Source organism: Mya arenaria, chromosome 10 (genome assembly GCF_026914265.1).
Source record: "Mya arenaria isolate MELC-2E11 chromosome 10, ASM2691426v1".
Taxonomy (NCBI): Eukaryota; Metazoa; Mollusca; class Bivalvia; order Myida; family Myidae; genus Mya; species Mya arenaria.
This window is the reverse complement of record NC_069131.1, coordinates 49,804,641-49,828,488: the sequence shown is the minus strand read 5'-3', so window position 1 is coordinate 49,828,488 and position 23,848 is coordinate 49,804,641. Positions and strand designations below refer to the sequence as shown.

Genomic DNA, 23,848 nt, shown 5'->3' with positions numbered 1-23,848 from the left:
TAAAGCGTGATAACAAGTACAAAAAATATCACCTGCGGAAGATCCGACCCGCTGACTTTGCTTTTAATTTTCAAGTCCAGGTATTTGCTCATTATCTCATTGTACATGTGCTGTTTCTTTGAGTGGTGGCACTCATCAAATACTATCAGACTGAACACTTGCAAACTTTCTATATTACCAGATTTTAAGGCATTCTACCTGGTAGACATATCCAGTAACCTTTTTTAATGGAAAAATACGAAATAACTGCTAAACTTCAATAAATTGTAAGCTATGTGGTACTTCAGTTAGTAGGTTTCAATGCATTGTACACATCGATGCCAAGTTTATGTCATTTTTCGACAATTTTCTTTTTTCTCTCGCTATTTTATCATCTGTGAGACAGCCCCTTCAATGTTAGTAATCGAACAATTACTTTCCGACTTTAATCTCGATACCAACACCGGAGTCAGTAGACAAATTTTTGAAATCCCAGCAATACAAAATATAACAACATATCTCAGGATTATAAGTAACGAGTAAAGTACGAGCAAATTAAGATATTTTGTATGTGTCTGTGCGCGTTCTTTTGATATCATTTTCTCGATTTTTTAAGCTTATGCTATAGAAATAACACATAATGGCTGTTTAACTGAAATAAAACATCAGACATTTTTAAATAAATAATAATTGGATTACTTACCGATTTTGTAGATTGTTGATTTGTATTCGCTTGAAATTCTCCTCTCAGACAGTTCTGTTCAGTTCAGACAGTTCTGCCATATTTAGTGATTACCATTTAGGAATGTGATTACAGTGAATGTGATTATTAGTGATTACAATTTAGTGATTACCATTACCATTATCATTTAGGTCTGAAATGAAAGAGGCAATAAAAAAGTTCAAATAAATTCCTCAAAAACTTTTAATATCACATAAAGGCAATACTATATCCGGATTGGTCTTGAAGTTATTTGTTAGATTTAAATCAATTTAGCACATCCAATATTTTTCATTTTGTAAACAATTTGAATAAAAGAAAATTATATTGAAACCATCGAGCAGTCTTATATTAAGATAAAACGGATAATACTGAATGAGGTCGAATGGCTATTTTTAAAATCAATTCCATTTGTGAGTGTTGGCGTTAGTTATCGAGTTCGTGTTTTACACTGTTTATGATGAATTTGGGTGTTTAAATATGGTAATTTCTGTGATGATGACTTTTGTTCAATACCTTTAATAACGATATAACTTGCCGATAGACATTCAAAACATGCTCCAAAGCTATTGTTCAATGTACACAATCAACACCCAGGTTCAATTCAATTATTGATTTACCCACTTCTTTATAGTTTGTCTGTCATGTAATTTATTCATTCAATGTTCAGTTGATTTTTCTCAAACATGAAATAGAGAACAATTTATACATACAAATAATGTAGGCAAAAGGTACCATGTGACATTAAATGTAGAAGCAGATAGAACCATTTTCGCTTCGAACCCTCTTCACAAGCTACCTATGCCAGCACATCAAGTATTCCATCTCAGGTCTCAATTTAAGGTCATCAAAACGTTCTTATATTCCTTAAGTTTATCATGAACGTTCTGAGACAAGCACCCAATCACAGCCATTCGATCAACTTAGTATGCATGTACATGTATATTGTATATGCATCTATATAGAGTCATTTAAGTGCTCACAAGTCTCAGGAACAATACACTGGTATGTGTTATGTCTTGGGAGCGAGCGTTGTCGTGATCTATATATTGAACGCCACCAAAAGATACACTTGTACACGCTTTATGAAAAATAAAAACCAGAATGAGCGTACATCTAAGAAGATACCCTTATCGGAGACCCATTTTCGCTTGTATTCATACATTGATTTTGTCGCCGTTTGGAATAATTAATCTTGACCTATAGCTAAATGACATTGGTACGATCATTCGGAGCTCCTCGGCAATTTGTATCGAAAAAACCCTCGGATGTTTGCCGGTATATCAGTAAAAGTGGTTCGTTATTTTTTTTAATTATATCATTAATTAAATGTATTGTTTTAGCTTGTATTTGTTGATCTAAATTTTTAAGCGAAGAGTTACAGAAACAAGCTCAGTAGCTTAAAAGTTTAAATTGATTGCCAGTGTGCGCATTTCAAACACGAATCAGATAATACTTATGCAGATTTACTTTTACATGAAATATATTATCAACAATTGTATATTCAAACGTATATAATTTATTTCCCGTACTTGTTAATATATAAGTGTTTAAATAAACACAATTTCCTGTAATAATAATGTGTTTGTTATCGAAAACAAATATGAACGACAAACCTGTCATTCCGAAAGCTATAAATAGAAAGACCATTCAGTCTAAACAAACATCTTTAACTTATCGCCTTTCAGAACAGTTTCATGTGATTCATGTAGTTTAAAAAAGTATATCCATGTGCTAAAATTCCAACTGAAGGATACCAATTGATCGATCGCTATCAATATATTTAAGACGCTTTGTAACTCGATCTTCCGTGCCTTTATCGGTTTTATAAATGATGAGCAGTGTGTATGTATACTTCACACAATTTATATCTGACACCTACGCTAGTCTGGTCGATTTAATATTAAATGAAAATGTGGTAATGTGATATATATGTATTGTCAAATGCATAATGCTTTAGTTAATGTTTATCATTGTGCAAAAAAACGGATCGCTATTATATAAACGAGTGATCATGAGTTTGAAATTAACCAATTGATTACATTTATAGCTTGAATCAACCCCGGGATTTGGCGGAAGGTGCAACTCTCAAAAGATGCCGCGTAACTGTCTGCATGGTTGGGAAACACGAGCTGATTTAATGACTACTATATATATTTAATGCGCCATATTCCTACGTAACAAAGTCATAGACCAAAACCGAAACCCTGGCAGCTTCAGTTATCTTAAATATGTTTATTCACTCTCCTATTGCACGTCCTCATAAATGAACGCATATTATTTCAATGCCACATACAGATTACCGCACTTGGTGTTTTGTAAGTTCAGTATTCTTAACATATTTGCGTTCATCGCAATATGAATGCAAACATATTAAGTGTGAGATGCTCGACTAAGAGTGAAGCTCCTTTTTGAGAACATGGTCGAACACCAACGAATTTTTTAATCATTAAAGACCTGAGCAGATGGATCACTTTAAAACGTAAACTATGCTAAAATGGCACTGATAATGGAATTACATGTACCTAAAACGGCTACAACAATATATGGCATTTATTGGATGGATCAGATTAATATACCAAAAAACAAAAGTTATATAACCACGTGTACTGGATGATTATCATCAAAGCTGAAATTCATCCATTTATAACTCCCGAAGTCATGAAGCGTACAGTCTATTTAAATATACCTCTAACGTAGAAAAATATGTTAACATTTCAAAAAGACTACACGTTTAGAAATCATCCGTCTAAATTAAAGGTGGTCGATAAATTAACATTCCAAGATCTCAAAGATTATATAACAAATGTATTCAAATAATGCTTCAAATGAATACCACTTCTATAAATATGCCATAATATTAAAACTTAAGTGTCAGATATATAAAAGAGATCACATCTCGCCAACAAAGCAAACAAGTTATTTATTTATCATCTAAAACCTCAAAGAAATCTCCGAATAACCTGTCAACGCAAACGTCATGAAACGAGAAATTATAATTCCTTTTATCCATGATAATAGTGTTTTGATATTCTGTTACTAATAGATCGTTTTAAAAATGCATCAATTCATACCTTTGAGAACGTTCTATTTGTTGTTTATATAAGCATATTTATATGTTTTATACAATAAACGTAATTGAGTTGAGTTGAATAATAGTTGGAAGCAGTAATTGGAAACGGTATGTAGCCTTACAACACAGTGTTTTGCATCTTTTGGACGTAAAATCCACCGTTCGTTTTTTTGGTCAGACGTAAAATCCATCGTAATACAGTATGTCGCCTTGCATTTCAGTGAGTTATACTATTTGGATGTAAACTCCAACGTGACACATTATGTCACATTTCACTTCAGTGCATTATTTTAGTGGACGTAAAATATACCGTTATACAGTATGTCGCCTTGTATCTCAGCATGTCGCCTTGTATGTCAGTACGTTGTTTTGTTTAGACGTAAAATTGAACCGTAATACAGTATGTCGCCTTGTATGTCAGTACGTTGTATTGTTTAGACGTAAAATTGAACCGTTATACAGTATGTCGCCTTGTATGTCAGTACGTTGTATTGTTTAGACGTAAAATTGAACCGTTATACAGTATGTCGCCTTGTATGTCAGTACGTTGTATTGTTTAGACGTAAAATTGAACCGTTATACAGTATGTCACCTTGTATGTCAGTACGTTGTATTGTTTAGACGTAAAATTGAACCGTTATACAGTATGTCACCTTGTATCTCAGTATGTCGCCTTGTATGTCAGTACGTTGTATTGTTTAGACGTAAAATTGAACCGTTATACAGTATGTCGCCTTGTATGTCAGTACGTTGTTTTGTTTAGACGTAAAATTGAACCGTTATACAGTATGTCGCCTTGTATCTCAGTATGTCGCCTTGTATGTCAGTACGTTGTTTTGTTTAGACGTAAAATTGAACCGTAATACAGTATGTCGCCTTGTATGTCAGTACGTTGTTTTGTTTAGACGTAACATCCACCGTTATACAGTATGTCGCCTTGTATCTCAGTACGTTGTTTTGTTTAGACGTAAAATTGAACCGTTATACAGTATGTCACCTTGTATGTCAGTACGTTGTTAAAGTGGGACGTAAACCCGATTGATATTCAGTTTGTAGCCTTGTTTGTCAGTACGTTGTATTGTTTAGACGTCCACCATAATTCAATATATCGCCTCACACGTCAGTGCGTAGTGACAGTAAGTTGCTGGTATATAAATTCGAAATGTTAAGATGAAATAATACTTCCAGTTGGAAAATATTGACATTGATGTATGTGTTGGATATATATATGCATACAGCTAAAGATCAGCAAGGCGGGGGTGGGGGGGATTTTAACACAGATTTTAGTCGTAATCCATATTATTTTAGTGTCATAGTTTCATTATTTTGTTGATTATTTGAATGAACTGAATTTTAGCCAGAATGAAAATGAACACAACGTAGATGAACAAAACATATCCATGTTTTGCCATTTTTGACTTTGAAACACATTTAAGCTTATTGATAATACGACTAAAATCTTTTATTGAAATGCCCCCCAGAACCTGGTTTCACAAAAAGCGAAGTGACATAACAAACTATACAAAAACTTTTCACCTGATTGGATTGTTATTATTACAGAGTACTAATTCTAGTATCTAGGGCGGGAATTCTTTAATTTTTTATCGTTTTATCGATGGAGATTAATATGTTCGAACCCATATGAACCTAGCGCATCGCAAGAACAACGTGTGTGTTTTATTTCAATTTTCGATACCATTTGAAAAACAAAACAACGCTTATATCAATAAGGAAACATGTGTTCCACCAAACATCTTGATGCATTTTTGCGAAATGCCACAGAATGCATAAAGTCGCTTTGAAATCGTAACTTTATTAAGTAAAAACACATGGAAACCCGTATTAATCCACCACACGAAATGCACGAAGAAAATCATGTTTACAGTCGAGACCCGTTGGCTCGAACTCGCTCGGCTCAATGTCCTCGTTGGCTCGAATTGAATGTAAAAGGCCGATTTCCTTCGTCTAAAGGTAAGCGTTTCCGACATGCTCGAATTTCCCGAGACTCGAAGTATTTTTGCCGGTCCTTTGGAGTTCGGGCCAACGGGGCTCGACTGTATTCATAAGAGAGGAAGATGGACGATAATTAACGAAACATTGGGGTCATCCTAACGAGGCTCGACTGTATTCATAAGTGAGGAAGATGGACGATATTCACGAAACATTGGGGTCATCTTAACGTGGCTCGACTGTATTCATCAGAGAGGAAGATGGAAGATAATTCACGAAACATTAGGGCTATCATAACGGGGCTCGACTGTATTAATATGAGATGAAGATGGACGGTAATTTACGAAACATTAGGGTCATCCTAACGAGGTTCGACTGTATTCATAAGAGAGGAAGATGGACGATAATTTACGAAACATTAGGGCTATCCTAACGGGGCTCGACTGTATTCACAAGAGAGGAAGATGGACGATAATTTACGAAACATTACGGCTATCCAAACGAGGCTCGACTGTATTCATAAGAGAGGAAGACGGACGATAATTTACGAAACATTAGGGCTATCCTAACGGGGCTCGACTGTATTCATAAGAGAGGAAGATGGACGATAATTCACGAAACATTAGGGCCATCCTAACGAGGCTCGACTGTATTCATAAGAGAGGAAGATGGACGATAATTTACGAAACATTAGGGCTATCCTAACGGGGCTCGAGTGTATTCATGAGAGAGGAAGATGGACGATAATTTACGAAACATTAGGGTCATCCTAACGAGGTTCGACTGTATTCATAAGAGAGGAAGATGGACGATAATTTACGAAACATTAGGGCTATCCTAACGGGGCTCGACTGTATTCACAAGAGAGGAGGATGGACGATAATTTACGAAACATTAGGGCTATCCTAACGGGGCTCGAGTGTATTCATGAGAGAGGAAGATGGACGATAATTTACGAAACATTAGGGTCATCCTAACGAGGCTCGACTGTATTCATAAGTGAGGGAGATGGACGATAATTTACGAAACATTAGGGCTACCCTAACGGGGCTCGACTGTATTCAAAAGAGAGAAAGATGGACGATAATTCACGAAACATTAGGGTCATCCTAACGAGGCTCGACTGTATTCATAAGAGAGGAAGATGGACGATAATTTACGAAACATTAGGGCTATCCTAACGGGGCTCGACTGTATTCAAAAGAGAGGAAGATGGACGATAATTCACGAAACATTAGGGCTATCCTAACGAGGCTCGACTGTATCAATATGAGAGGAAGATGGACGATAATTTACGAATCATTGGGGTCATCCTAACGAGGCTCGACTGTATTCATAAGAGAGGAAGATGGACGATAATTAACGAAACATTAGGGTCATCCTAACGGGGCTCGACTGTATTCATGAGAGAGGAAAATGGACGATAATTCGCGAAACATTAGGGTCATCCTAACGGGGCTCGACTGTATTCATGAGAGAGGAAGATGGACGATACTTTACGAAACATTAGGGCCATCCTAACGGGGCTCGACTGTATTAATATGAGAGGAAGATGGACGATAATTCACGAAACATTAGGGTCATCCTAACGGGGCTCGACTGTATTCATAAGAGAGAAAGATGGACGATAATTTACGAAACATTAGGTTCATCCTAACGAGGCTCGACTGTAACATAAGTGAGGAAGATGGACGATAATTTACGAAACATTGGGGCCATCCTAACGGGGCTCGACTGTATTCATAAGAGAGGAAGATGGACGATTATTTACGAAACATTAGGGTCATCCTAACGGGGCTCGACTGTATTAATATGAGAGGAAGATGGACGATAATTTACGAATCATTGGGGTCATCCTAACGGGGCTGGACTGTATTCATAAGAGAGGAAGATGGGCGATAATTTACGAAACATTGGGGTTATCCTAACGGGGCTCGACTGTATTGATAAGAGAGGAAGATGGACGATAATTTACGAAACATTAGGGCTATCATAACGAGGCTGGACTGTATTCATAAGAGAGGAAGATGGACGATAATTGACGAAACATTAGGGTCATCCTAACGGGGCTCGACTGTATTCATAAGAGAGGAAGATGGACGATAATTCACGAAACATTAGGGTCATCCTAACGTGGCTCGACTGTATTCATAAGAGAGGAAGATGGACGATTATTCACGAAACATTAGGGTCATCCTAACAAGGTTCGACTGTATTCATAAGAGAGGAAGATGGACGATAATTCACGAAACATTGGGGTCATTCTAACGGGGCTCGACTGTTTCATTAGACAGGAAGGTGGACGATAATTCACGAAACATTAGGGCCATCCTAACGGGGCTCGACTGTATTCATAAGAGAGGAAGATGGACGATAATTCACGAAACATTAGGGTCATCCTAACGAGGCTCGACTGTATTCATAAGAGAGGAAGATGGACGAGAATTCACGAAACATTGGGGCTATCTTAACGTGGCTCGACTGTATTCATAAGAGAGGAAGATGGACGATGATTCACGAAACATTAGGGTCATCCTAACGAGGCTCGACTGTATTCATAAGAGAGGAAGATGGAGGATAATTTACGAAACATTAGGGTCATCCTAACGAGGCTCGACTGTATTCATAAGAGAGGAAGATGGACGATAATTCACGAAACATTAGGGTCATCCTAACGAGGCTCGACTGTATTCATAAGAGAGGAAGATGGACGATAATTCACGAAACATTGGGGGCCATAAACGAGCGAACAAGCACATTTAGTAAGATCAATACTGTGAATCATAAATTGAATCCAGACACATGAATGAGGCTCAACATACATATCGAAATATGACAAATGAGCACAGGTATCCAATGTTAACCGTCTCTGGTTTTTCCTGGCCGCTCCGTTGCACAGTTAAGAACTTCTGTACCCAGTGCTTCCTTCTTTGGTAAAGAGTATTTGTGTTTACATATCTTGAAAAGTCATGTGTATTCTTTGTCGGCTGCACGTCATCACTCAATAAACTGCTCGTCTGGTATTGCATATATGAGTTGTTGTTTTAATAAAAACAAAGTAAAACAAAGACTTCAAGATGAAGATTGCCCTAATATAACTTATTAAATTGAAAGTGTTATTTTCAAATACAATCTACCTGTGTTATATGTGACAAACGAAACAAAGTGTTTTAAAAAAAATAGTTGTTCGAGGAAAGATCAGTTTAAAAATGTGATCGAATGATACGATCGTCGATACGTGTATCCCATAATACGTATATATGCACTTTTTCAATTCAGTAAGATAGCAATAGTACCCAATTAACTTTTATTTTTATTTTTATTTGGATATAAGTGAATGAAATAAATCAATGTTTAACAATGTTCTGAATCAGTATGTTTTATACATTTGTATAATGCACAGCCAATATTTTTTAGCAGCGTACAAAATATAAAATAATCCATTCAAGTATGAAAACGGTAGCAATAATTTCAAACAATAGCGGTTACCAAAAGACTACCAAATATGTAATTTGAACTGAAACACTCGTGTTGAACGACGCTTGAATCCCGCCAAATCAAACATTTTACCACATTTGCACGGTCGTTGAAGGTTCTCGCTTATAGTCATACTGACATTAATGGCACGACTTCTAGTATAAATTCATATCCTTACAACAATAAGTTCATTTTTCTTTCCTCGACAAGTGAGCAGAACTTGTCATCCGACAGCTCCTGGATGCGACAAGTGAGTTGTTTCCATTGCTTGTACTTATTTCCGTCTCCATTTTTGTTCACCACTCGAACCAATTTCAATCTGATCAAAGGAAACACAATATCTTTGTACGTGCAAAGTGTTCCTAGTTCGTTTTGGCAGTCGCTTTTCATACAAAATATTTTTCCGCCAACCTGAGGTTCGTCCGGTCCAAAAAATTTAGGTTTTCCCCTCTTCAGTTTTAATCGCCCATTTACCTCAATATTGATGACAATGTGATGTCTACCTTCGATTGTGCGTATATCTTCAGATAAACAAATTAATGAACTGCATTTCATACACTGAAATTCACAAGCATCATCGCTCATATTATCTGTTCTTTCGCGTTGCATTTGGTCTTCCTTGTCCTTTATGACTTTTTGCATTTCAAGCATTTCTTTTTCCCAATTGTTTTCAGGCTTCTCCAAATACTCTTGCAATTCTGGGACAATTTCATTCATTATTTCTTCACAGCGTTTGTTTTTTTGTTCTTTATCTAGGGTAGGACTTCCTTTCTCGGCAATAACAAAGTATTTACTATTTTCGGCCCTTGCTCTGCCTAAAATAAAAAAGCAATTGTTGCGATAACAAAGATAATATCGAAGTATTGGTAAATATTTTTCTCAAACTACTTACTGTTTGTGTTTTACAATATTTTATATTTCATCTTATTTCCTTTTATCTTTTTTGTTTTTGTTTAACAGAATAAACACAATTTTCTTCTATAGCTAGCTTTTACGTTGTTTTTGTCAACGATTAAAAAATACACAAATTACCTCTAGATTGCAAACGAACAATTTCGTTTGTTACATGCAAGTATCTTATGACAAGGTTGCATTGAGTGATGTCTAATCCCTCTTCTGCAACAGAGGTCGCAATTACAACCCGATGTACACCCTTTTTGAAGAACCCCAAAACATTCTTTTGTTTAACCTTTGTCATACCTTGAAAACAATGACAAAATATTATTTCCGAAATATAGCAGCAGATATCTGTAACGGTTTAAGTTATTATTATTCTCTTTAATTCAACCCTAGAGGGACATACTACATACTTAACACATATTCAAACATAGACAATGAACACATATGATACAAATTACAATGTTTACGTACAGTATACTAGATCAAAGACTCAATGAATATGTAACGCTATAAATAGGGAGTATAATGCATATCTTTACTACAAGACCATCCTCACCCGCCTTCTTTACTTAACGTTAATTTCAATGAGATGAAATATCTTGTTGAATAGTTCACAGCACAGAACAATTAATTATTAAATAGTGAAAACATCAATTGGTGGCATGTGTTTTCTCAATAGAAATGTAAATTTGGGGTGAAGTATTGCTTCTTAAACTAACGGCTCAATATGAATACAATGAGTCAAAGAATTGGAAAATTAAGAAAGTACTGACGTGTTGTTTCGATACAAGAAATTTACTTTTGGTACACAATTGGCTTTAATACTTCACAGTTCAATGACCACCATCTGAAGACTCAGTTCCTTGACCAACAAACTGCGCAGCATTCAAGGTACTGATTGGTTTTGTGTTATTTATCCAGTCAAAAAGCGCAGCAGCTAACTCTCTTGTTTTCACAAATATTATTCCCCGAGACTCTGTAAACGGTAGAAGGTTTTCTTCCAGGATTTCTTCATCAGCTTAGGGTTTCTATCTTCAAAACCAGACGTCCTTTGTAGCAAATCTGGAAATATTTGATTGAATATTCGTGGGTATGTCCCGACCTATATTACTACTATTTTCATATAAAATATGCTGACGATAACTCGAAACAAACAAAAAACAAGCGCTCGTGCACCATTGCCGGTCCCTACTTCACAAATCATACACAAACTCGAGGTCATAATTTCACAAGTGTTAAGGCAAGTAAGAGGTTGGGTTCCCATAAACTAGTAAAAAATCCAGTGATGTTATATTTCATTGACAGTTCCAAGGCGGTATCCCCAACTTTTTTATACAGACTTGGATGAATTTGAAGTCTGTCTGTATCGTTTTGTAATATTGTTTGACTCTCTCAGGGTGTATCGGACCTTTATCGTTTTCCTCTAAACAGGGTTTGACTAGTGAACTTGTTTCTTGAATTGCCATTGTATTGTGAGAAGTTGATCGCAATAGCCGCATATTGTACAAACTATACGAGAACAGCAACTATGTTTTCCAACAATTTTGCGTTGCAAACTATGTTGAGTATTTGTGATGTACGATTAATTTAAAAGAGAATATTAACATCAACAACGAAACTTCTCATGCATGTCTTATAACAATACGTGATCATGTGTATGTCCTATTTTATAAAAAGCTTTATCCCTTATTCCATAGTGTATGGTTCCTGTCGCGATATTTAGCAAAGGTATACTCGCCATTGTAGGTTCCAAGAAGGAAACTGTCCGCTGAATGGTCAGTCTCTACCTCTCTAACGTCGTCTATAAACTCTGAAAGAATCGCCATTGCTTCGGTTAGTCGTGCATCGTTGTAAACTAGCAGAGCTTTGTTATATACCTAAAAAGAGAACAACGTCCAGTTCAAAAGTAACTGTCGGGGATCGCGCAATTCATATCGTTAGAGGTAAAAACTCAATCTCCAATGAAATCCTGTTTTGAGGATCGTTCCAATATGGTTACACCAATACTTATCAATATAGTAAATTTGAATCATGCGTAGACTTTGTAGCCTTTTTGTTGTTGTTTTGTTTAATGACGTTATGAGTTCCTTGTTTAGAGTCTGTAAGTTGTCTATAAACAGAGTATTCGTTGTATTTTGGCAGCTTGGCGTGTCCCTTATGTTTTCAAAGTGTTTTAAAAAAATACTCATTTATAATAATTTACTTGTTTTGTTGATAATTAATAATAATTATAGTATTTAACACTTTAGCGAGTCGATTAATCTGCACATATTAAAGGTTGCTAAACGTTGTCTAAACGTGTAATGATACAGGAGAAATGCAAATATTTGTATGACCGAAAAGAGGAGTTCTTGAATATGAAGTCGCACAAAGTGGGAGTTATCGTGAGCTCGTCAGCTATCGACGTTGGTCAGATGTCACAGATTTATACTTCACGATTGACATTAATAGAACTAACATAAACACTGCCAGCCAAATGATGCTAAACAAAATCAGTTTGTTGTAACCTAAATTAAAGAATTACCTCAAGATATTTCGAACATGGCTCAAGAACTCGTCTTATGTCATCGGAATCAATCTTTGCAATTGTTTGTGCAAATTCAGAACTCCACTGCTGGTATGCGTCTGTTCCAAAGGTCAGTGGGATATTGCAGTCTTGTAATCGCTCTTTGTCTTCAATAGAGGCTCCCATGACAGCTTGAAAAGGAAAATATGATGCACAATTAAATGATTATTATTTAATTACTTCATACATAGTAAAACATCACACATAAGTCGACCAAACTTAAACGTTGTCTATACCCGTCACCGTTTTCAAATTCAGTTTACCTAAAATTAATGTTATAAAAAATAAATATTCATCCACATGATGTAGATGCGCCTTGTTTTGTTTTGATTATTCATAATCGTTTAGCCAATGAAACCATGTTTATTCACTTTTAATAACAAATGAACATGGTGAATTTATATACAGTACGTTACTTTACTTTGATCTGTGTTGATGTATTCGCTGATATTCTGTGCAATATCTTCCAGAGCTTTCTTAAAAACATCATTGGCTCGGCTTTTCACTCCGATAAGCGCTAAAAATATATCGTAAAAAGGGCTTTTTAACACAAACATTAATATGTTTTGATCTTTATGTTTGTTATGCAAACAGGTTTTCAATATGATTATGAAAAATCGACCTTTGTAAAACATTCGAATTCTTGACCTATGATACCAAATTATGAATAGATTTTAACACACTTTCCCAAAATTTCTCTAGGGGCTTTTTTACTGTATTCCATGCAATGTGAATTTTAAACGCCTACTTATATCAAGGATTTCAATGATGTTTAATGAAAGCATATTTGAAGGTTTAGGGAGAGGCTGATTATAGTCTGTCGTCTGTTATACTCTACCTTCTTTGGGGGCGCTGACATATCTCTTCAGCTCTGTCTTTGACGCTTCACTTCGAACTGTACACAAAAACTTGGCATCCATATTAGCAACTATTTGTTTCATGTATTTCAGTCCGTAGACTGCTAATGTCTTTCCTCCTACACCAAGGGAAGCGGTCAAACCAACGATCTAAAACATACACACATTTCTAAAATAAACATAACCTTTCCTGCAATATACAAAGAAAATAAAAACGGAACCAGCCCGTTGAATGCTCATACGGGGCCTGCTTCCTTAAGGCTCCAAAAAATAACTTCAACAATCTTAAATATATATATATAAGGAAACACTTCCATTGTTTAATAATATCAAAACTTTGATTGCTGATATTTTAGTAATACTTACTACAGTTTAATTCACACAAATATGTAGCAAATTAACGATACTAAGATCTTTTCAATAACCGACTCAAATCGACTAAATCTTAATTGAAACGGGCATCAGAAAAAAAGGTCAAATATTGAAGCATTCCTGATATGCTTTGAATAAACCGGGTAGTGAAACAAGATGATTGTTCTCTTCCTGGAGGGGATGAAGCGATTGCAGTGATCTTGTTAACTCGAGCGAAGAGTGCACAGAATCAGTGTTATGCCAGGGTGTTTATTAAATAACTGCCTACATTCATGGTAGCATTGGTTCTTTAAACTACAACGTATGGGTTTATTTAGATGAAATATATGCATGAAGCTACTTGAAAACCAAGACAAATCAAATGTTAACAACTCTAACATTTACTTTACACTAAACGGAATTCAAATAATATGTATGGCAAGTATGTAAAGCATGTTCCCTTTAGATTAAGACCATACTTCTAATTTTATTTCTTATACGACTAAAACGACTGAATTTGCACCAGCATATTGCTAACAATTACTCTTTGATTATGATTCAAACAGGTAATGTGGTGGATATCTAGATGATACTAACTAATATTTATGCTCTATACTGTTGCAATTTTAGGAGTTGCTAAGGCTAAAAGCACCTGTTCTGAGTCCTCTTTTACAATTGTTAAATATTTTTCATATTTGAATTTAATGATTCAGGATAAGCCAGCTGGTTGCTCTGGTTGCACGGCAGTTATGTAATACTGCCGGCAGTGGGCACAGCCGACAGAAATTGGTTATGTAATTCTGCCGACAGAGGTAGCTAAGAAACTTGTAGGTACAGCAAATACATAATACTGCCGACAGAGGGCATTGCCGGCGGAGATCAGTTTAATAACACTGCCGACACGCAGTTATACAGTACTGCCATCTTGCATTGGTGTATAGAAGGGGAACGTTAGGGAAGAGAAGAATGGTTGCTATACATCTAAGTTGTTGGGGATTGTCATGATAATGATATTTAGTTTAAGACATGTTGATTCGTGAATATGTTTTGGGTCTTTTAACTATTAATGAATAAATGGTAATAGAGGAAAATACGAATATGTTCATTGCTTCATGTTTGTGAAGCTCTCTAGATAAAAGGTTAGTGGATTATCTAACGAAATATTGGTGGCAGTGAGCTATTCGACCGAACAAGGAATCCTTAAATGGGTCTTTGCTTCAAGATTAGCCCTTGTCGTAGCAGGGGCGGATTTGGAAAGAATGCCATCTGCTTTATACACAGATATAGTTGACAGTTATTTCCTTCGGCATATATTAATTTCGTAATGAAACTGAAATAAGTAATTAAGGAAATGCAATACTAACAGGGAGCACAGCTAAACAAAGAAAGCTGCTGTTTGACTATTCAAAATAAATATTTGGGTTTTACGGACATTAGCACCATGACATACCACGTGAAATTGACGTCATAAGCAAACAAAATGTATTCCAATGTTTTGGGCATTTTTCGGCCGGATAAAGGTCTTTCGAAAGATTTATATTTTCGTTCTAGGTTTGTCTCAAAATAAAATGTAGCGCGTGATAACATCATTGATTTTATGTTTTGCACAGACTTTTAAGAAGAATCTTGTGATTTTAATATTAAAAGTGACAAACATCACAAGTATTAACAAGAGACGAATGTAAAGAAAATATCACCTGTGGAAGATCCGACCCGCTGAGATCGCATTTTATTTTCAAGTCCAGATATTTGCTCATGATTTCATTGTACATGTGTTGTTTCTTTGAATGGTGGCACTCATCAAATACTATCAGGCTGAACTCTTTCAAACTTTCTATTTTACCAGGTTTTAAAGCGTTGACCAGAATCTGTGCTGTGACAACGAATATGTCCAGCCTACAAAAAACTCATAATGTCAAGTTTTAAAAGAGTTTAACATAAATGACAATGTCCATAATAATTCACTATGATTCTTCTTGAATCAGAAAATAATGGCAACGTTGGACATACTTATCTAAATAATCCCATATATATTGACTCTTCGAGCGCTGTGTGTTTCCAGTAAATACTTTTGTTCGTTTCCAACGCAACAGTTTTTCACAGACCTGACCCTGCTGCAAAGCTAAGGCCTCATTTTCAACCAGAAACAGGACTCTCGGCGTTCTAGTGTTGAAATTCTGGAAGTGCATCTGAAATGTAATACTGATTAGCAGAAAGTTTAAGGAACATTCAATTATGAATATTTTAACGTCTTATACGACAAAACATGATGCCGCCCATCACGTAATTCATTTCTATATATTGAAATTAAAGAAGAAAGGATTAATAATCTAAAATCTTTGTTCAAGCTCTTAATATTGCTAAAAAATTAAATTTGATAGAAACGTTGTCGATTGAATATATACAAGCGTTAAAAGGTCCCTCGTATAACAGAAAACCAATCAATTATGTGATAACTGAAGAAAGCATCTTGTATTGAAACGTTAATGCGGAAAGTGGCCATCTATGTTGAGGTACTCCTCTGTATCCTAGCAATATTGGTATGGTTAATTTTCGGGTAAATATTATTTATTTACCGAGCGCCCCCGGATCGTCTAATGCAATTTCTTATCATGAACAGTTACATTTCCGCTAGTATGTACTATTATACATATAAGTTTTAAATATACTATTAAACCTTTCTCTTCGTCATTATTCATTACCTCAACAATTTTGCAGGCTACCTGTGTTTTGCCTGCGTTGGTCGGCGCCATGATTATAACATTGTGTCCATCACATGCTTTTTCGGCAAGCTCTTTCTGGTATCCGCGTACTGATATCGCATCTTTTTCGAAAATAATAATAATTTAATCAGTAAAATCAGTACTGATATCGCATCTTTTTCGAAAATAATAATAATTTAATCAGTAAAATCAGAAGATTTTTTTCTTATATGACAACGTCTTAACGTCAAATACGTAGTAGTAAATTCAGTGTTAATCAAACTTTAGTTAGACGTAGTCTACCGTGGTGATAAATATCATGCCATGCGTTACAACGTGTCAAACTTTGGGAATGTTGAAGCGGATTGAACAACAAAAATAAAGACATTCGTTTTCCAGAAGCATCGTTTAACGTGAATTGCTTGTTGACAGAACTGTCCGTTCGTTGTTTTCAATAATTAAGATTAGGAGTATGAAAATACCATACCGTTTAGTGCAAGGGAAATTTTAGGAATGTTGACATCATTTTTGTGTTTGAATTCAAGTAACTTCCCTGTAAACGATTCCTCTATTCCAAAATCCCTTTTGGTAACTGTTTGAAGGACCAATGCTATCGTCTCGGACAAATCTGGAGGCAGTTCCTTTACAAATCTCCTGGCATAATCCTGAAACTCTTCACTGGTATCATTCGTGACGATAAGCACACCACGTCCAAGTATAGTAAACGTATCCTTTAAATTCCGAAAGCTATGTACACCATACAATTGCATTGTCGTTAATGCCATCACAGTGGGAACAAATCCAAATGAATCTTCAAGTCCGGCAGCTATAGAACGTGCAAGGGCTTCATCGGCTGGGCAGTGAAATATGAGCAGTGAAGACATAAGACCTGAAAGAAAATAAAAGAAAATATATGAACCATTTCATAAAAACAGTACTGTTTGTTATGCCTTAAATCGAATTTAAGATACATAAATAGTTCAGGACATTATTTTATTATTGCAAGCAGCAAATTGTCGGACTGTTCGTATGGGATTTCTTTTAAGAACATGAAACACGGAACAACAGCGCAAAATCCACAAACAACACAGTGCAAATATACTATATAAAACTATATGTGTTTATCAAGAATTGTTGGGTACCGTCTTGGAACGGTCAGTAAAATAAAATTACTGGGGGTTTAACCCAGTTTGCTTGCACAACCTTACTCATATCCCCAACAATCCTGAATAGAGTAAAAACGCAAAAGATTAATCTTATCGAAATTTGCATTAATTTGAGGACCAAACTCTATCTGCAGACGAATGAATACAATTCAGAGGTACATACTCATACTTATACTCTACCTGTATAAGAATTTGTACAAACGTGATGGCCTAGTGGTAAAAATGATTTATAGAAACTTGCACACTATGTCAATAGGTGGATTCGATTGTATGGACAAATTCTTCGCAATATAGCAATATACCTTATTGCAATACGTTCAAATTCAATATTTGTCCTCATTAACATATAAGATCCTTTATAAGTTTGGCGTATCACTTTAAAAAACAACAATATGATATTATAGGCTTACTTTAATGTATGCACACTATAAGCCTACCTGAGGTAGTGGATAGTGCGAGGATCTCTTCGTCCACGCTATGGGACATACCAGGGCTTACGTTGGACACAGGCAGTTTGTCAATGATGTCATCGATCCGTCTTTTCTTTGCTTAAATATTAAGGCGATTTTTATGTATTTCTGTGTATAAGTAGAATAGGTTTTTGTTAGCAAAACGACGATGTTATATTCATTTAGTTAAGTGGAATTCTGTTTTGTTATGTTGTTACCTTGCAAAGGCCCAGATGCACCTTTTAATTGCGCTAATAATGGTGACTTGTTTGTGTGCTTATCGTGTCCTGAACATTCATCAAAAACATTCGCTTTGTGATTTGTGTCAAAAAGAGATGTGTTCTGCTCAATATCACCACGTTCGTTGTCTTGGTAGACAAATGCAAAAAAAATGAACGCAATAGTTATTACTTACTTAGTGTTTTCTCATACTTTATCTAAATATAACCATGTGCAAAATGGATGGCATTATCGTACAAATGATCAAGAGAAACTTGCAGAATTTGTGAATTGGTAGAATCGACTGTATGATCTAAGATTTCGCAACATAGCAAAATGCCTTATATGACTTATTTGAATAAGTTCTGCAACATATATGGTCCTTTTTAAATTTGGCGTATCACTTTTGATGATTGTTTTATATAAAAACCTTACTTTAAGTAAGTACACTATTTGCCTACCTGTGGCAGCTGTTAATGTGATGATCTCTTCGTCAACGACAGTGGAACTTTCGGGGCTTAGGTTGGGCACAGGTAGCTTGTCATGTGTGATATCGATCCGCCTTTTCTTTGCTTTAATATTATGGCAACAATTAGTCGTACCAATTTGCAAAGTTTGTTTTACTAAGAGAAATGTACACATTTATTCAATTAAACTAACGTTTGATAGAGTAATGTACAAGAATGATTAGAAAATCCACCAAACCTGTCGGTTCGTTCTCTCCGTTTATCGTCGTGACACCGATTATAGCAACTTCAGGTTCTTGTTCAGGGATGTCTTCCGAGAAGCCTGATTCACAAGAAATGTGGCTAGTAAGAATACTTTCACCTGCAATAAATTATACTAAAACGTATAATGGTGGTATTGTTTTTGCCATTCGCATTTCGTTCTGAAAAAAATATAATCGAATGAACGGTGTGCATTTATATACAACATACAGAGGGGAGGTAATTTGTAGCCTAACATTCAATAGGAGTATTCCTGCATTTAGGCTATCGAGCTAGTAATTAATGTTAAGTATGTTTTGCTACTTAAGTATTATATACTCATCAAGCATCCACCAATAAAATGCAGTAATTGTGTAAGATATGTTCTCTTTTGTTTTGTCGTCATTAATTAGGTTAACACAAGTCAACAAATGTCTTAAGATAATTGTCAAGGCATGCTGGAAGTAACAACACTTGGAGAAAACACAGGCTAGTTGAAACATAAAGGTAAAGGTAAAACAAAATACCTTTATCGTTTATGCAGCGACAGACATACGTTAAATAGGCTCGGACATTTTCAATTCGTGTAAAAATGTACAAGCCACTTGTAATAATGCTCAAATGGCATTATCAAATCAATGGAGATATATCGCATTTATGATTATTTGAAAATAAACAAACATGCTTCAATCAGCTATATAAATCGATGGATTTTATCTCGAATTTATTTAATTATTTTCAAGATCTTAATTTCTGCTTGATGTTTATTCCGATAAATAAATAAAATATAATCATGTTTTGAAGATGTTGTTACCGAACTTTGTGAGGGAATCCTTTCAACAAAATATATAGCCATTATGAAAAAGCGAAGTATATGAACAATTGTTTTACCCTCATTTTTCTTCTTTGGATCTTCATTATGTGGATTTGGCATGTCAATGCTGTATGCATCTGGTCCTGATTGTATCTCGATACCCACACCGGAGTCAGTAGACAAAGTTTTTGAAATCCCTGAACAATAAATAATATACTTAGGCTTATAAATAACGAATAAATGAAGAGTGAAATGGAAGACGTTTTCATGGGTGTTCTTTTGTAAGTATTTTTTTCGACTTTTTTCAACTTATTTGATCACAATTTCTTGTAATGATTGTCTAAATGCAAAGCAGATATAATGATTAAAAAACATTTAAGATAGTAATTGGATGACTTACCTATTTTATCGAGTGTGGTACAGTATTTGCCAACAATTGTGTTAATTTCATCGATGTTCAACTTGTTCTCGAAAATATTAGCAAAAGGTAGATCAGTGTTTATGCTTTGCTTTTTACACCCGAGTATCAAGTCATTCATGTTTTGTTTCAATTCTTGGTCCTCCAAATATCCAAGGATAAATACTTCAAACTCACAAACATCGCATCAAAGTCTGCGTTGCTCAACCTCAGTTGTTTCTGATTCAAATCATTGTAAACTTCTGTACATCTTTTCAAAATATCCTTTGGTTCTGCGTCTTTTCTGATGTATAGGCAGACCATAAAAAGGACATGTTCAAGATTCAAACCATCAATGTTGGTAATTATATTCTCATGTGGGAGGTCAAATGTGTGACCTTGCCCTGGAGGTGATCCGCGTCGATGATTGAAGTATTCATCCAAGCATCTTCTTACATCTTTATCAGCAATTAACTCACTGAACGGGAGCAGGTATGACGTACCATCTGACTTTACTATACAGGGACCTTGTCTTAAAAGTTGCCTTAGAGCCCTTAACAAACATGTCTCCGTAAGGAGTTGTATTCTATGGAAATTCTTCTCTTCTTGAGATAGCTCTTCCATATTTAGTGTTTATAGCATTGGCCTGAAATAAAAGAAGCTAATAAGAAATAACATTCTCATTTTACTACAGTCCCCAAAATTAGTGAAGAATCACATAAAACAATCTAAATATTGCTTTGCATTTGAAACACATACCCGACTTTAAATAAAGATTCTTGAAAGAGTTTGTTACACTTAAAGTAAATCGACACGTACAAGGTTCTTAAGAGCATTTACAAACAATTTGAATAAAAGGAAATCATACTGAGCTCATTCGAGCAGTCAAATATTACAAATCTCATCAAAATAATGAATCAGTTATCTAGAACTAGTGTGTTCGCAATAGGATTTCAAGCAATTATTGAAAAGAAGAGATTGATAGATTGGAAATATTTTTACAACAATTTCGACATTTAAGCATCCCCCCTCTGATTTGTTAGGTTATAGTGATTTTGATTTAAAAGAATAATGTTCATGCAATGCCCGACTTGACTGCAGTATACGAAACGTTTGAGTGACTGTAGTGTTTGGCAATCAATTATAAGTTTTTAATGTTTAAAAGAAGTCGTTCCGTTTTTTTCCCAGTTAGTTGATGTTCTGTAAATTCATTTTTTTAAATTCAGATTAAAAGCAAATACCACCAATAAAATCATTAGAGCATGTAAAAGCAGGGAAAGTGCCACCAAAAACAAAATGATAATTTTCGTACATAAGAGAAAGTTTTAAATGTATAACTGAACATTTAAATGTCTCTCCTAGGTACGAACTCGCTCTAAGCTACGAACTTGCTCTTGAGTACGAACTTGCTCTAAGGTACGAACGTGCTCTTGAGTACGAACTTGCCCTAAGGTACGAACGTGCTCTTGAGTACGAACTTGCTCTAAGGTACAAACGTGCTCTTGAGTACGAACTCGCTCTTGAGTACGAACTCGCTCCTAGGATGCATGAAGAAACTAACCCATTGTTATAAAGTACCACAATATGACCACAATTCATGATACATTTGGATTAAATAGTGTGTTTTTGTAATACATACTGCATACAAGTAAAGGAATGAGGAGAAAGCCATAGTCCTATTTGGAACCCCTTAACTTATGCTCCATTTATACAAGTAAGATGATACATGAACCTTCCACAAATTGTCCGCTTAATTCATACATTGAGTTTCTTTCAGTTTGAAAGAGTACGAACTCGTTCAAAGGTACGAACTTGCTCTTGAATACGACCTCCCTCCTAGGATACATGAGGAAACTATTGCATTGTTACAAAGTACCAACGTATGACCTTAATTCATGATACATTTGGTTTAAAAAGATTTTTTGTAATGCATATACAAGTAAATGAATGAGAAGAAAGCCAAAAAGTCTTATATGAAACCCCTTTCATTATGCTCCCTTCATTCGTGAATGTACATGTAAGATGATATATGTACCATACACACATTGTCCCCTTAATTTATACATTGATTTTCTCTCAGTTTGAAATAGAAGATCGTGAGTTAAAGCTCAATGACATTTGTAAACATTTGTGAGATAAAACACAAAAACAGATAGTATAAAGTACCGTTGCTGTATTTACAATATGACAAATTGTACATCTTTATATGAATATAGTTTATTTCCGTTTCAAAATTGTCATCTGCTAGAGTTGTTTGTAAACAAACTGTATGCTTTATGTGACGAATTCAACCTTGATTATCATACTAATTATGCAGATTTAACACAGATGTACATGTGATATATTGTTAACATGGATGTTTATTTTATTTTATGTTCTAGTAAATTGATAGAAGTAAAATAAGATACAGAATTTCCTGTCATAAGAATGTGTTTGTTATCGAAAACAAATATGAACGTCCTACCTGTCATTCCGGAAGTTATAAATAGAAAGACCATTCAGTCTAAACAAACATCTTTAACTTATCGCCTTTCAGGACAGTTTCATGTGATTCATGTAGTTTAAAATATTATATCCATGTCCTAAAATTCCAACTGAAGTATACCAATTGATCGGGCGCAATCAATATATTTAAGACGCTTTGTAACTCGATCTTCCGTGCCTTTATTGGTTTTACAAATGATGAGCAGTGTGCATGTATACTTCACACATTCATTTTGTATCTGACACCTACGCTAATCTGGTCGATTTAATATTAAATCAAAATGTGGTAATGTGATATATATATATTGTCAAATGCATAATGCTTAAGTTAATGTTTATCATTGTGCAAAAAAACAACAACGGATCGCTATTATATAACAAGTTATCATGAGTTTGAAATTAACCTATGGTTTACATTAATAGTTTGAATCCACCCCGAGATTTGGCGATAGGCGCAACTCTCAAAAGATACCGCGTAACTGCCTGCATGGGGGGAAACAAGACCTAATTCGATGACCATTATCTATATTTAATGGACCGCATTCCTACGCAACAAAGTCATAGACCAGAGCCGAATCACTGGCACCTTCAGTAATCTTAGATATGTTTGTTCACACTCCTATTGCACTTCCTCATAAAGGATCGCACATTCTTTCAATGTCACATACAGATTACCGCACTTGGTATTTTGTAAGTTCAGTATTCTTAATATATTTGCGTTCATCGCAATATGAATGCAAAATTATTAAAGCGACACTCTTATTCAATCAATACATAGTTACATACACATGTATAACAAACATACATTTTGACTGATAAACCTTTAACTACTTACACAGTAATGCATTTATTGAAAATATTAGTTACTTATAACAATAACAGTGTATTTAATAGCAGAAAGCGCAAAATATTAAATGATTGGTGAGTGCTTAAAGATTTACTGTGGTCTACAATAGTGCCATAAGATAGAAATACCGTGTCTTATGCTCATTTCGTTCAAAATTAACTCGGTATCCTTCATAAGAACCATTGTACA

General features: G+C 35.1%; 2 protein-coding genes across 4 annotated transcripts; both read right to left on the bottom strand.

Annotated features, from left to right (window-relative positions):
• Positions 1–9,045: 9,045 nt before the first annotated feature.
• LOC128205840 (interferon-induced helicase C domain-containing protein 1-like) lies at positions 9,046–11,060 on the bottom strand. The gene is made up of 3 exons (XM_052907848.1): positions 10,942–11,060; positions 10,233–10,400; positions 9,046–10,015 (listed from the first exon to the last, which is right to left on the bottom strand). Exons 2-3 carry the CDS (start codon positions 10,396–10,398, stop codon positions 9,375–9,377), a joined length of 807 nt encoding a protein of 268 aa, XP_052763808.1. The 5' UTR covers positions 10,399–10,400; positions 10,942–11,060; the 3' UTR covers positions 9,046–9,374.
• Positions 11,024–22,975, bottom strand: LOC128205839 (antiviral innate immune response receptor RIG-I-like). 3 transcript variants are annotated; one of them, XM_052907845.1, is made up of 16 exons: positions 22,793–22,975; positions 20,332–20,974; positions 20,009–20,128; positions 19,116–19,238; positions 18,872–18,982; positions 18,410–18,559; positions 18,180–18,290; positions 17,064–17,465; positions 16,577–16,698; positions 15,885–16,063; positions 15,572–15,770; positions 13,505–13,673; positions 13,088–13,183; positions 12,625–12,797; positions 11,839–11,977; positions 11,024–11,162 (listed from the first exon to the last, which is right to left on the bottom strand). In XM_052907845.1, exons 2-16 carry the CDS (start codon positions 20,468–20,470, stop codon positions 11,062–11,064), a joined length of 2,334 nt encoding a protein of 777 aa, XP_052763805.1. In that variant the 5' UTR covers positions 20,471–20,974; positions 22,793–22,975; the 3' UTR covers positions 11,024–11,061. The 3 variants fall into 3 exon arrangements, with proteins under 3 accessions (XP_052763805.1, XP_052763806.1, XP_052763807.1); XM_052907846.1 differs by lacking the exon at positions 18,410–18,559 and having other exon boundaries at positions 22,793–22,973; XM_052907847.1 differs by lacking the exons at positions 18,180–18,290; positions 18,410–18,559 and having other exon boundaries at positions 22,793–22,974.
• Positions 22,976–23,848: the final 873 nt, after the last annotated feature.